General features: G+C 34.6%; 1 protein-coding gene across 1 annotated transcript in view; it reads right to left on the bottom strand.

The window, feature by feature from the left end:
• The window catches only part of hip1rb (huntingtin interacting protein 1 related b), a 64,434-nt gene extending 49,710 nt beyond the window's left edge, over nt 1–14,724 (bottom strand). The window contains exons 1-2 of the mRNA XM_052591710.1: nt 14,324–14,724; nt 949–1,012 (exon numbers count right to left, since the gene is read on the bottom strand). Of these exons, the coding sequence (XP_052447670.1) occupies nt 949–1,012; nt 14,324–14,416 (157 nt within the window). The 5' untranslated portion in view covers nt 14,417–14,724. The remainder of the gene's footprint in view (nt 1–948; nt 1,013–14,323) is intronic.
• Between the last annotated feature and the right edge of the window lie 426 nt (nt 14,725–15,150).

Genomic DNA, 15,150 nt, shown 5'->3' with positions numbered 1-15,150 from the left:
TTGCAGAACCAGAATAAGTGTTTTCAAACCAGGATGGGCATTTTTCAACAACTAAAAAAATAAAAATAAGCGTGTACATGACACAGGCCACAGACACACAAAGCTAGTGTGACATCAGATTCTATATAGTATGGGACAAATATATCATTCTTTGAAATAACTCCATGTGGCAGCACATACCGTAGTATATGAGAAATAAAATCACAATGTGCATTTGTTTCATGTCATGTGTACTGATTCATATACACAGAGTTATCTCAAGTGACATTTGCTATAAGGACAAAAATGTATATTAAAAAATAAATAAATCAATCAAACGTATCCTTTAAGCTTCCTTTCATGCAAACACTCATAAACCATAAGTCATATTCTTGCACATTAAGCTCCTAGTGATCTCATATAATCAGCTGTCTTTATGTTTGGGAACTGAAAACTCAACTTAAATCAGGAAATTGAAAAACACCCATGGTTCACTGCTTGGAGAATACCTATTTTGTTCTGCAGAGAAACCTATACTTGAGTAAAATTAGTTAAAATTAAGGGACCGGGTATGTGTCTTCTACAAAAGTTAAATGTGCAATTTTTCTTATTTTCTTCATTTTATTATTAATATACTGATTTAATGTTTCAGATGCAGGATATTTACACTGGTCATCACAAGCAGGTATCATTGTTTGTAATTACAGCAACTATTTGCACTTGTAAGAAAAGTACCTGTACACGGGATGTGGCAAGATATCTGGCCAAAATTCTGACCATGTTATAACAAGCATTAACAGTTTTATTATCAGACAGCAATGTTTGAAAATATGGCCTTTCAACATTTTTAAACCATATTAACAAAAACAGATCCTGCAGTACTTCTCCTTATCCTCTTGTGAAGGGTTCACTTGACCTACCCGTTCAGTTGAATAAGCAATAATAAATGTAAATCTGAATTAAGGATACTGCGTGCATGTTTCTCCTTCAGCGGCGTCTCTGTTGAATTGATGGCCTTACTGATACTGCTTAGCTAAAGAGGAGAGGAAAAGAGAAACAGAAAAAAATTTACTATGCATTAATTTTTAGTAATACATATACACACACACACATACACATATATATATATATATATATATATATATATATATATATATATATATATATATATATATATATTAGTGCTGTCAATCGATTAAAAAAAAACTAATTAATCGCACAATTTTTTAAAATTAATCGCGATTAATCGCGATTAATCGCAATTAAAAGACTGGAACTTTTTGGATATGTAAATGTAAAATGTAAATAATTAATGTAAACTCAAGACAAAGAAACTATTTAAATTCAAAATATGATTGTTTATTGGAATTTTTGTTTAACTTGTAACACAGATTTTCTCATGTAAACAACATACCTGCAATAAACCATCAATATCCTCCAAAATTAACTGTTGGCTTGAAAGCCATATTTATTACAGAAATAAAAACACAGGCATGTAAGTACCATTTGAATTTCAAAACAATCAATTCCAATAAAAAACAAAAATGATTTCCATGTTGAATTCTAAGTGGACTGCAAAAAAATTCCTAAGTATAGTCATTGCCAGTGCTTTAAGTGGGCTGGTACACACCAGTACTCAGTACCGCCACTTCCAAATATAGCTCTTGAGCGTACCGCCACCTCTCCGTGCGCCCAGAACGTGCTTGTAGCGTACCGGTACGCTCACTTGGACATATGTTTTGATAGAGGTTTTAATCTTTTACCTGCACTGCCGATTTTCAGAGCGCCCTTCACAATGCAAGCTTCCTAATTCATCCCACCCAGAGCAGAAACTACATTACCCATAAGTTATACAAGTGAATAGCGCATGTGTCGCTTTTCCCACTGTTAAGTGTCAACAACTCAACGTGGCCGGAGAAGGTGTGTGAAACTCGTTGTGAGTTATACTAAAGCAAAATCTTGAGTATTTATTGTCTGATAAACATTAAAAACTGTCTGCGGAGGTTGAGTCGTCCTGCAGCCCCCGCTGGCTGTTCATTGGCTGCAGCATCTTTTTTCTAAGTTCTAAACAAATACCGTAGACGGCAAGGCACAAATTTAGTTATTAATTTATCTAATTAATCTATAGCCTATGCACAAAGACAATATGATCTTTTTGTCCCCTTTTTGTTTTAAAGCCTGATGAAGAGAGAGAGCGCAAGTTGCTGCAGCTGCGAGGAGGACAGTGATGCACGCGTACAGGAGTGATTGACAGTTCGCGGCACTGTGTACAAAAAATACTCCGCTACACAATTATTTCGTTATTTTCGTTTAAGCTTATTAACGTTAGCGTTACAGAAAGGTCTGATTTACGCACTGTTACAGTCATTGTTTTTTTTTTTTTTTTTAAACAATGACATTTGAGTTCATGATTTTAATGTTGCTGTTTCTTGTGGCAGACTAAATGAAGAGTAATGTTTCTTGTGGCAGACTGAAGAGTAATCCGTCAGAGTTTTATACTGAAACTTTCCATCTAAAAGTCCTTCCTTGGTCTTATCCATATTTCTTTGCACGTTGAACACACATAGGCCACAACTGGAAATAAAAAAAACTGCAACCGCGTTAATTGCGTTATTTTTTTTTTAACGCGTTAAATATTTCAAATTAATCGAATGCGTTAACGCGCTAATTTTGACAGCACTAATATATATATATATATATTGTTTTGATTTCAGCAAATCAGTTTGACCGAACACAGATAATGTGAATAATATTCATGAACCCAGCAGCTCTATCAATCAGTAGTGCATTGTATATTGTTAGTATGGTAGTAGCATTTAATAATAATAATTAATATTATCTATTACAATTTTTTTTTTACAGTAACCCTGAAGGACTAACAATATCTTAAGAATCACCATCAGTTAAAATGGCAAATATGCATTCATACATGGTTACCAAGTTTTAGCGCTAATCATTAAAGTTATATCATTACATTTTGCTTAATTATCATAATACCATTATATAATGCTGGATTGATTAAGAAGCCAAGATTTAAGAAGCTGTGCCATTTTACAAAGATAAGCTGACTGTAATGTGTGTGTGTGTGTGTGTGTGTGTGTGTGTGTGTGTGTGTGTGTGTGTGTGTGTGTGTGATTGAAATAATATATCATTCTGGTGAGTTAACTAAAAGATGTACTAGCCAATGGCGATTATATTGCCAAGGTGAGCGTAGAGGGTTGTATGGCCACCCTATGTATAACAGAAATTGCAAAGGCGGCACTGAAAAGGCCAGTACAACAACAAAAACAAAAAAATAACCAAGTGGGTCGGTCTAAGGCATGAAACTCCAGAGCTGAAAAGGAGTCCCAATCTGGCCCTGATATACTGCATTCTATATAAAGTACCAATCAAAAGTTTGGACACATGAATGGGAAAGTGTCTAACTGAAAATATAATGCATTGCATTAACAGTGCTTGCATTTTTATGCTTTGTATTTTCAGGGCTTGCATTTTAGGGGCTGAAATTTAACTTAGTTATTCATTTAATCACACATTTTTATAATTAAAAATGTAATAATTCATAACCACCTTCCAAAGCTCACTTCCAAAATATCCAATCCATTTAAAAATATGATGTATAATATTCGACAGGCAATTTTCAGTCCATTTTAGACATTTTTAGTATCATTTTTAGTATACTAATCCAGTGGTTCAAATTCAGCAAAAAATTGTATAGTAGAGTACCGATGCATGATCTGCATTATGAACAGCTAAATTGTGTGCACTATAACAGATCCAAATAAATCCACTGATATGTCTGTGTGTTTGTGTGTGTGTGTGTGTGTGTGTGAGTGAGTGGGTGTGGTTTATGTGCACCTGGGCCTTGCTGCGGTGGCATATTTAACCACTTTGTTTTTACTACTTACAAAGCAGTTTTCCATCTCCCTGCTTCAGTTTTGGTTTATTTGAACTTGCTGGTACAACCCCTTCACATTGACAGATACATTTCGGATTACTGACAACAAGATTTTGTTATTGTAGCTTTTGTGACCCAATAATTGGCTTTAGTTCACCTGTTTTGTGTCACTTTTATGTTGCACCTTAGTCAGGTGTAACACTATTATTTGTATTAATATATATACATTTAAAAATCAGTTTATAGAGTGGTATTTAAAGACTATTTTCCAAAAGATTGTGAGATAATAAAATGTGAGAATAATAGGTATGATGTGTTTCACAAATACAACTAAAATGTTACACATGCTTCTCTTTTTGTCTACTGTCTTTTTAGGTCACTTAACAGATAGTAACAACAGGCATCAGTCACCCAACACTGAAGGAAACCTGAACCAGTACTGGGTTTGTCTCAGTACTGTTCTCAGTAAAAGGAATGGTATACTATAACCTACTTTATTGGGGGGTGGGGGACAACTATGTGAAACTGCCAAGAACACAACATACTGACAGAAGACACTAGTTAGTTAATACGTTTTTATCAATTATTTTCCTACATTTCTTTTCCTACAACTGACTGCCTTCAGAAATGTTTAGATGGTATTTTCTTTTCATCTTGCCTCTGTATTAGGGTTGTGCCAATAGACAATAGTATCACATTTGTATTGATGATAGTCAGAGATGGACGATGGCAGATGTCTTTGTTGATAGTCAAGACGATATTAGTCTCATTCTCCTATTAATATATTAAATTATAATAATAATAATAATGATTATTATTATTATTATTATGATTAGGCGGCCTATTACATTTAAATTTGCAGACCTTTTAGACTGATAACTTCCATGCAGCGATGCAGCAAACTTGTTAAAGGAAATGCAGTATGACAGTTGTGTCCAACTAATAAATTATTATTATTATTATTATTATATATATGAACTAGCTGTTTTAAATACAGTATTTTTATAATTAACATGTTAGTTTATCGGTATGTTTGAAAGTATATTTTTTTGATTATTGGTGCTTCCATAGGCTCACTCTGCCGATACCAATACTACGTGAAAAAGTAGAGTAAAAAAAAGACTGATATCAATATATCAGCCGATGTTTTTAATGTGTAGGCTATATAACAGTACACTATAGTCAAAAGTTTGAACACACTTCCCATTCGTGTGTCCTAACCTTTGACTGGTAATGTATATAGAATATACATAAACAGAATATATATATATACAAAAACATTTTTTTTTCAATGACAACTCAAATGTGATGATCAAACACTTGTGTGTCACTATGTAATGGAAGCAAGGTATTTAATTTAAAGGTACAATTTATAAGATATTTGCAGTAAAATATAAAAAAAAAAAAACACAAGGCTAGTGTTATATATTTTGTCCAGCTGATTACTAACAATATCTCTAATGTTTTCAACTACTTGTAAATCATCACCAGAAAATTCCCATTCTAAACAGTGACACTAGGTTAGTTAGGTTAGGTTAGTTACCCTGTGTTACCGCCTTTACTGGTGTAGAAACCACATGACAACAGTGTCGTGGACAAATGCGGAAGTAGTTTCTAGTGTCCTGCAAACCACTAGCTTACTTCAAGCAGTTCCTTATTTACGTCTTCTAGCACGTTTTATGGTGGATTGTGTTATTTATGGAACATAATTACTGTTTACCGTCTGCCGCTGGTTCTGTCGACAAGGCCAGCTCCCGTAAACATAAGCGTACGGGCCAACCAAACGACCCAAGAAGAGTTTGGGACAAGACGAGAGAAAGAGTGAGGATCAATATCTAGATGGAGAGAACTTGTAGGGCTGGGACAAGGCGTCGAGGTCATCGATGATGTCGACGGAAAAAATACCGCGACGCGAAATATGCACATCGATTCGTCAACCTGTTTTTATTTCTCTAAAAAACTTTTGCAAATTTTTACCTTATGTGCGCTGAATATACGCGATGGCCGGATCAACATTATGTCCAACGTTATACAACCAATCCAGGGGTTTTTCTTTTTTTTTGGCGGCTGTCAAAGCCTTATTTGATCGGTGAGTGATGTATAATAGAATGACTGCTGCACCTGACAGGGCGTGTACGAGAGAGCCCCGGCTACGCGCGCACTCACAGTCTTCAAACAACACTTGCTCTCTCTCTCTCCCTTGTGCATATTAGTCAAAATCATTAAACACGATAGGAAAAGGGCGATACACCAAAGTTTCACGCGCGCTCGCACACTCACAGTCTTCAAACTACACGAGTGCTGTTTTGCTCTCTCTCTCCCTCCCTCCCTCGTACATGTTAACCAAAGTCATTAGACATGATAGAAAAAGGGCGGAACGCCAAAGTTTCACGCGGAACATTCAGAGATTTTTTTTTCTCCATGACAGGCTGCTGGCTCCCACTGTTAATTTTTATTTATTTATTTTTTGGAAAAGCACTCTCTGTATTAGCTTAAAGCCCTCCAGTTTACATTGGCTACTGTATTCTTTCAATTGCTCTAAACAAGCATTTTGGGTGACCTTTTTTATTGAATGCTAGACATCAAGTTGTTGTTATTTTCATCTGAAAGAAGAACTTTTTTTTTCAGTAAACTAGGCCCTGTGTTCAGTAAGCTTGTTTCAGTAAGCTATGTGTTTTCAAGGCTTCAAGGTTTTATTGAATGCTATCTCTATACAAGTGCAAAGTGATGCATTCTTAGTCAGTCTTTTATTTTGTAATTTTAAGAGCAATAAACATATTGCAATGTTAAGGAATTCATGTTTTTTTCATTCAGATATGTAAATCAACATGTATAAATTGTTAGTAGTCAATTAATGGGGAGATAATCTAAATCGAATCGGTCTGAAAACATTAATCGTTAGATTAATCAATGTATCGAAAAAAAAAAATCGCTTGATTAATCGTTTAAAAAATAATCATTTATCCCAGCCCTAAGAACTTCGCAACAAACTTCAACTAGAAAGAGATGCCGATCTCGTTTGTGTTTTACTCGACAGGTGAGTTGTTTTGACTCACATCTTTACAGAAAATGTATGCAATTATAACGATCAACAAGATTAGTATTATGGGGCATACATGCCAAATGCAGGGCATTACGTCTCTAGATCCATGCTAGGATTCGTCTGATGCATAGTCTGATCGCATCTTTGCATTGACTTTGTATGTAATCTACTCGCGCAAATCGTTGAACTCGCGTTTGCTATGTATGCCCAATTATTGTGTGTGAATGTACATGAGTGTATATATTTGTTGAACAAGTGGTAATAATTTTCATATCATCTGACTAAACAGTAATTAATTAAATCCATGATTTATCTTTCCATCTGATTGATGGCGTCAGCGGTTGGGTAGAAGACAACAAATCCCATCATTCCAGGCTCCTTAGCGTCATCAAACCATGCGATTATTATTGTTTTAGTAGTGCTCCCTCTAGTGGCAGGTCCTACAACCTGTACCTTTAACTATAAACGTCATTATTCAAAATTAGTCTGACATCAGTGCACTTAACAGTAAACTTCACTTATTATAAATAACTTAAAACACAAATAGCACAAAATATATACAGTACTGCACAAAAGTCTTAGGCCACTAGTATTTTCACCAACAAAAAAATGGTTTTAAGTCAGTTATTTCTATCTTTTGCTGTAGTGTGTCAGTAGTAAATATCAGTTTTATCAGTAATACCAACATTTCCAAACATTATTTTTGGCATTACTTGTAATAAACCAGTGAGATTTTTATTTGCACAGGAGTCTGACACAAGCCAGTCCTCCACACAGAGATCTGATCTCATCATCATCCAGTCTGTCTGGAATAACAAGAAGAAACAGAACAAACTGAGACAGACTAAATCCAGAAGAATTGTGGCAAGGTCTCAAAGACACTTCAAGAAACCTACCTGCAAAGCTACCTGAAAAACAATGTGCAAAAAGCATTTTTAAACGCATAGTGTGGTCACACCAAATGTTGATTTAATTTAGTTAATTTAATAGAAGTTAATTAATAAAATGTATGGCATTATTTTTGACAGAATCCTCACATTTTTCCACAAGTGCCTAAAACCTTGCACAGTACTGTGGCTTTGCAGGTTTCCTGAAGCATTCTGGAGACTTGACACAGTTCTTCTGGATTAAGTCTGTCTCAATTTGTTCTGTTTCTTTACGGTATTCCAGACAGACTGGATGATGATGAGATCAGATCTTTGTGTTGAGCAAAGGCTGCTGTCAGACTCCTTGTGCAAACAAAAATCTCACCGGATTATTATAATTAATAGCAAAAATAATGTTTGGAAATGTAAACTGATAGTTCCTACTGACATACTACAGCAAACAGTACTGTATATGACTTGAATTAAGAACATAAACAAGGTAGCTGTGTAGGGCAAGCAAGCTACACAGCCAAACCAACAGGTGCAGATAATTACAACATGTTCCTGTATCAACATCCTTGTTGATCCTGGAACAACATTCTAATCAACCTATTAGAATAGAGATACACATTTTCAGAAAATATTTGTTTTAAACTTACAATCAGGGTTAGGTGCTTCTACACTATCGTTTATCAGCTATCATTTCCCACTGATTTCAGGAACAAATTATTGGTAGGGTTAGGTTTAGGGGTAGGAATTAGGTTAATTCTATATGTTTGGACATTATGTTGATCCAGTATCACCAAAGATGTTGGAACATGTCTTACTTGGCAAAATCACAGTGACCTGCAGATTTATGCAGGAAGCACAGCTTTTCCAAACGTAATCATCTAAATATGAATAAATAATAATTAATAATATTTTTTTCACCAATTCTGTTGTGTATTTTCTGATAATGAAATGAACATGCAGAACATGAGGATTCGTTTTTAAAATATTTTTTAGCAGTTTAATATTCACAGACACTAGTCTACATAGCTATTTGTTTTAAGTGTACTGACATGATTTTTAATTATTCATCAAAAACATACAAATTTCATGAAATTCCGCGTTATACAGTAAATTCCATTTATGAATGGATTCTGAGATTCTGTCTGCGTTTTCCACATCGCGGAAATCACAGAGCCCTACTAATGTAGCAAACGAGTATGAAAAGCTCATTGTGAGAGTGACAATGTAGCATTAAATCACCATTCAACAGACTCAAGCCACCACTGCACTGCCGTCTAATGGACTGCAGAAAGATACTAACTTTTAAATCTGCCTACTTTACTAACTGTACTGACAAACTATGCTGTCTACATTGGACACGACAAAGCGACCACTGAAAATAATTTGTACTTTTTGTCAGGAAGTCATAAATAGAACGAAGCATTCGTTTACTGCCGCATCATGCCAAATCCAGTGTAGACAGCATCACGGGTTATAATGGGTTCTATTGTATTAGGTCCCGCCGCACAGCTCGCGTCCGGTGTAGACACCCAGTTAAGAAATGTGATGTGACCGATGCAGGGCTCGACATTAACGCTTGTCCAGGACAAGTGGATTTTGTGAAGGGGAAAGTTAAAGAGAATTTTACTTGGCCGACCGTAAAACCAACCTGATCAAAATATTTGTAAACAATAACTAGGGCAGGACTGAAACTTTGGCGAGAATGAATGTGATATTGATTTTATACAACTTAAGTTAAATAAGTTATATTAACCAACTTGCATTTTAGACATAATGGTTAGTTTTTGCTACATTTCTAAGCAAAGCCACAGCAAAACAGTCGCGGATCTCCGAGCAACACACAACAGTCTTTCGTTACTTAATGATTCATTTTTTAACAAATCAATGATTCAGTGAGTCATTTATAAAAATGGTTACTTGCTTTATTTATTGAATGAATCAGCAGTTTGAACGAATCAGTTGAATCAATGATTCACTCATTAAGGCTTGCCACCACCTACTGGTGGTTTAATATATTTAAAAGTATCATTGAATTTTTCCAACATTTCATATTTGTATGTCAAAAAAGTAAAACATTAATCTAATAACATTATTCATGCATTTGGACAGATGGAGTTTGTGGATACTAATTTCATTTGAATAGTAACAACCATATAGTGTCTTATTATTCTAAACATTTAATCAGTTTAGGAAATATTGTCCTTCATAAAGTTAAAAAGTGTAACAGCAAGCAATTAAAGGCAAATATAAAAAATATGCTGATTAAAGTAATACCTTATAGAGCACTGATGAGACTGCTTCAGAATAAATTACATTTGTGGCAAAAAATAAAATAAATTTCCCTCCAGACAAGTAACTTTTTTACTCTGACAAATGAATGATTTACTTGTCCGAAGGACAAGCTCACGTCAAAGCTTAATGTCGAGCCCTATGATGTGATAAGCATGTATAAACACAAGCATTGACTGAGTAACCGCAATCAGCTCAGTTGGCCATGAAGCCATATAAGCCACAGAAGTGTGCAGTGATGCAGAGATCAGCTCTAATGTCACCGAATCTGCCATTAAAAATCAACCAAATTAAGATTTAGAATCATAATAATGTGATGATCAAATATAGGTGCGGTGGATGGCGGGCAGATAATTTATTTGAAATAGCGAACTCAGCTAAGGTTTCAGCAGTACCAAACAATGGGGTGTCTCTGCTAGACAACATACCGTATTTTCCGGACTGTAAGTCACACTTTTTTTCATAGTTTGACTGGTCCTGCGACTTATTTGGACTTAGGTGTGACTTATTTATCAAAATTAATTTGACATGAATCGAGAGAAATGAACCAAGAGAAAACATTACCGTCTACAGCCGTGAGAGGACGCTCTATGCTGCTCAGTGCTGCTGTAGTCTATCTACACTGAGAACATAGAGCGCCCTCTCGCGGCTGCAGACAGTAATGTTTTCTCTTGGTTCTAAATAAATGCGACTTATAGTCCAGTGCGACTTATATATGTTTTTTTTCCTCATCATGACGTATTTTTGGACTGATGCGACTTATACTCAGGTGCGACTTATAGTCCGAAAAACATGTGTGTGTGTGTGTGTGTGTGTGTGTAAAATCAATTCAAATTTTTGCAAGATAAAAGTTAAACAAAGTAAATAAACTCACTGAAGCTGCACGAGCGTACTGTACCTGTCCATGACCTGTGAAGGATGTTCAGGATGTTTTTTTTTTAAAGTAGAACTTGCATACATGTTTGAAAAGACAAAAGTAAACGTCAGTTCTGTATAGGATGATTATTTTTATTTTACCTTAGGAAAAAAAACTTAGGGTAAATGCTTCACATCTATATATATATATATTTTTTTATTATTATCATTATTATTTGAGACAATAGTTATTTATTTTTCATTGGCTCAAGTAAAAAAAAAAATATATATATTTTTTTTTTATTGGATGAATTAGATCTTCCATCTTTGTTTTATTCGCACCAACATTATTTCATTTTAAAATTTTGGATTAATGTATTTACATAGCATACTTTTATTTAGTCTCACTGGTAAAGACCTTTTTTAATTTAAAACCAAATTTTAAACTAAAATACTGAATGCTGATTAAGAAACCTCTTATTGAATGTGTGTTGATTGTGTTGTTTGGACTGTAGAACTATGCAGTTATTGTCTTTAATTTCACATGGTGCTGATGTCTGTACCATCTATGTGCTGAATGTAGTCAACTTACTGTGCAGATACTGCCGTTAATTTCAGATGGTTATGGTTATTGTTTTTGGCCTATTAAATACCAAATAAACATCTTGTTTATGTATACTTTCCTTCTTTCTTGTTTGTTGCTTAAAGATTAAAAAAAAATATTGTGTATCGGAATCTGCAAGTTTGCTCGTAAAAAAAAAATCAGTATCGGAATCAGCCATGAAAAATCATGATCATGCATCCCTAGTTCTAGCATGATGTAACATGTCACTAGCATTTTTAGCATGCTGAAAGCATGATTCAAATTGTTGACAGGCTGATTTAACAAGCTGCTAGCATGATTAAGCATGTTGCTAAAATGTTTGAGCAGGTTGCTAGCAAGTTTCAAACCTGAAATTCAGGCCTTGTGTTAAGCATTAGCTCAGCAGTGTACAATACATTCTGTTCTGTCTAGGTTACTTGTGTAGCATCTATTCCACCTTAGGAAAGAACATCCCACAGTCTCTCGCTCACTTTCAGATGCTCCCATTAGACGACATCACAGCAGATTATCTGCAGATTTAATTTGCCATGTTTTATGCCTGACGCCCCTTCTAATGCAGCCCACACTCTCAGTGTAATTCGTACAAGGACACCCCTACGATAGGCCTACATATATTCACAACCTCTAGATAGCTGCTTAACAAAGGTAACACAAAGGCACTGTTGCCTAGAAACATTTTTCAATGCAGGGTGGCTCAACTCACGTGAGAGCTGACACAAAACACACAAAGCGGTGATGTAAACAGACAGAGCTATGTGGCATATTTGACTCGTTAGTGAGAAAAGAAAATTAATTTTGTTTTTTGTATACATATATATAAGTAATTTAATGAATACTGCAATATTTATATTTAAATGAATAGCTTTTTCTATTTTAAAAAATGTCTGTTAACACTCTCACACTCATATTGTTCAAAACCTGTATGACTTTCTTTTATTTACTGAACACACTAGACAGCCTTTGTCACCATTCACTCTCATTGTACTAACAAAAGTGAAAGTGGATGGTAACTGAGGCTGTCAGTCTTTTAAATTCTACCTAACATCTATTTCATAGAAGAAGGGAAGTTATACATGTTGGAAAGGTGATTAAATAAAGACTGGAATTTAATTTTAGTCCCTCTATCCCGTACATATCTTACTGGAATCACATAAAAAAAATAAATGCAATGGTTTAATATTTAATTTAAATTTTTTCGGTAAAATATACATCACAAAACTTCCATCTAACTATCAGCTCTTAAGTTATATTTGTCTGCATGCATATATCAAGTAATTTAGTACTGACCATTTTCCTCACCATTTTCAACCAGAGACAACACTAAGTGTGGAGTACAAATTACAATAAAAGGGAAGAAGAACCTGCCAAACAAGATTCTTGGGTCTGCATAACTTAAAGAAAAATTGTAGCCTTCCAACATTACCTTTTTTTTTTTTTTCTTTGGTTCTAAAATTAACTGTTCAAAATGCTTTTGACCTGCTGTTACTTACTATAGACTAGTATTTGACTATTTAGTAAATAGATACATACACATTGAACCTAATGAAGATAAAAAATAACAAATAAATAAAAAGACAATGGAACAGGAAGAACCTGTCATGCCACAAACAAAAGACCTCAAAAAAAACACCTTTGACAAGCAAGGTTGCCACATGAGTGATACAGACCAGACATAGTTACTGACATTAATGACCAAAAAAGTTTGATATCAAAGCCTGAATGCCTGAAGGGTCTGATCTGAATATGCAATAAAAATAAATAAATAAAACATGAACCCTATTTTTTTTTTTTTTTTTATTCAGTTGGGTCTTATTTGATTATTGGGATTCCTGATTTCTCTTCACTGACTCGAAACTCTGAATATAATTCATCATTACATTTCTATGGCTTTATAGATAGATAGATAGGCCGAAGTCTGAGCATTTTGCCTTTTTAAAACAAGATTAAAAATGTATGCATGCCATTACCGTTATACTCAAGTTGTACTACGATTATCGATAACATTAAATAATTTCATATTTGTTTCCTCTCTTCATTGCAAAGTTGGGATTGGTTGATTTAATTTGGCAAAGGATAGACAAATATTTTATTGTGATTTACTTAGGGGGTGATGTTTTGAAACCCAATATCTCTAAATTCACTGCAAAGAACAATCCATTTCATAAATCAAATATTCACGACAAACAAAAGCCCGTTGCGTTTTACTTTGATCTATAGTTTACATCACACCATTTTATTTTAACTTTTACAACGGCATACGGGCATCACAACTATGTGCATGTCATGTACTGCTTGAAGCAGTCTAAAATTAACAATAATTATTGCAAACCGAAAACATATGTTAATATCACACGTTGAACGTTGGCGTTCTTATCACCTTGTAGGTAACGTAGCTGTATGGACAGGTTCGGCGAGTTCCCGGATGACGTTATGTCAAACGTAAACTGGTCTTGCCAGTTGTTTGAAACCAAATGTTTCGTTTCAGTAATAAGTTTAACGTTACTACTTACATGAATTATTAACGTTAACTACTAATGAATTATGTCTTACGTCATTGCCTGTACGTTTTAAAGACCGACATTCCTGGAAAGACGTTATTACTGCAATGCTTAATGCCTACGCAAGCTGTGTTAATAATATTGCATCCAAAATGATGTATTCTGCGAGTGTACAACATATTATCTCGTCAAATGTAGTCAATGCTAGCAGAGTATCATTGATACTCCGCTAACCATTAGCATCGCAACATAACAGATCAACTATTCAGGTTACCATACCTGCTGTTTTTCGAAATGCTCCCTCTCGGCTCCTAAAATCGTTTCCGTCCTTTTGCTTTTAACCCGCGAAGGCACATGTCTTATTGAATTCATCCTTTATAAGATCTCGGTTTTTATGGTTAACAAATAGTTACGCTTCAAGTGTCCGTCGTTTGACAATCCAGTGTGGCTGTGAGGTTTATCTTCTGGTGGGTTATCAGGAACACCGCCTCGCTAAGTAGGACATGGAGAAAAACCTGTTCTGGCTTCGTAGCTTCTTGCCGGTTTGAGTCGTACTACATCATTGCTGTGGGAGGAGTATAATGCGCGTTTTAATACTCCTGAAATTCACGTTAGGTCAGAAAAGTTCACAGATGACGAATCGTCACAGAGGTGACACATTTACATAACACGCTCATACAGTATAGACCAATTTCAGTGTTTGCAAACAGTGATTACGTTTTTTTGTGGGCGGAGTCAATCTGATGGCATAAATTACTGTATGTTTTAACATAGCAGTCTGTGCAAGCCATGGAACAAAATAATAATAACAATAAAGGTAATTTTGAGTTTATATTTAAAAATGTCTTACTTTTGTCTTGCAATTCCGAGACTATATCTCATTCAAAAAAAAAAAAAAAAAAAAAAAAAAAATATATATATATATATATATATATATATATATATATATATATATATATATATATATATATATATATATATAAACTCATTCTCTCTTTTCCCCTCTGCTTAGAATCATGAGTTTATAATCCCACACTTCTGGCTTTTTTCCTTCTGACAAACTCGCAATTGATGAGGAGATATAAAATTGCATTTGCAAGAAAAAG

The sequence above is a fragment of the Carassius gibelio genome, chromosome A5, assembly GCF_023724105.1.
Source record: "Carassius gibelio isolate Cgi1373 ecotype wild population from Czech Republic chromosome A5, carGib1.2-hapl.c, whole genome shotgun sequence".
NCBI lineage: Eukaryota > Metazoa > Chordata > Actinopteri > Cypriniformes > Cyprinidae > Carassius > Carassius gibelio.
Note: the sequence above shows the minus strand (reverse complement) of the source record. Positions and strands in the feature narration are given on the sequence as shown.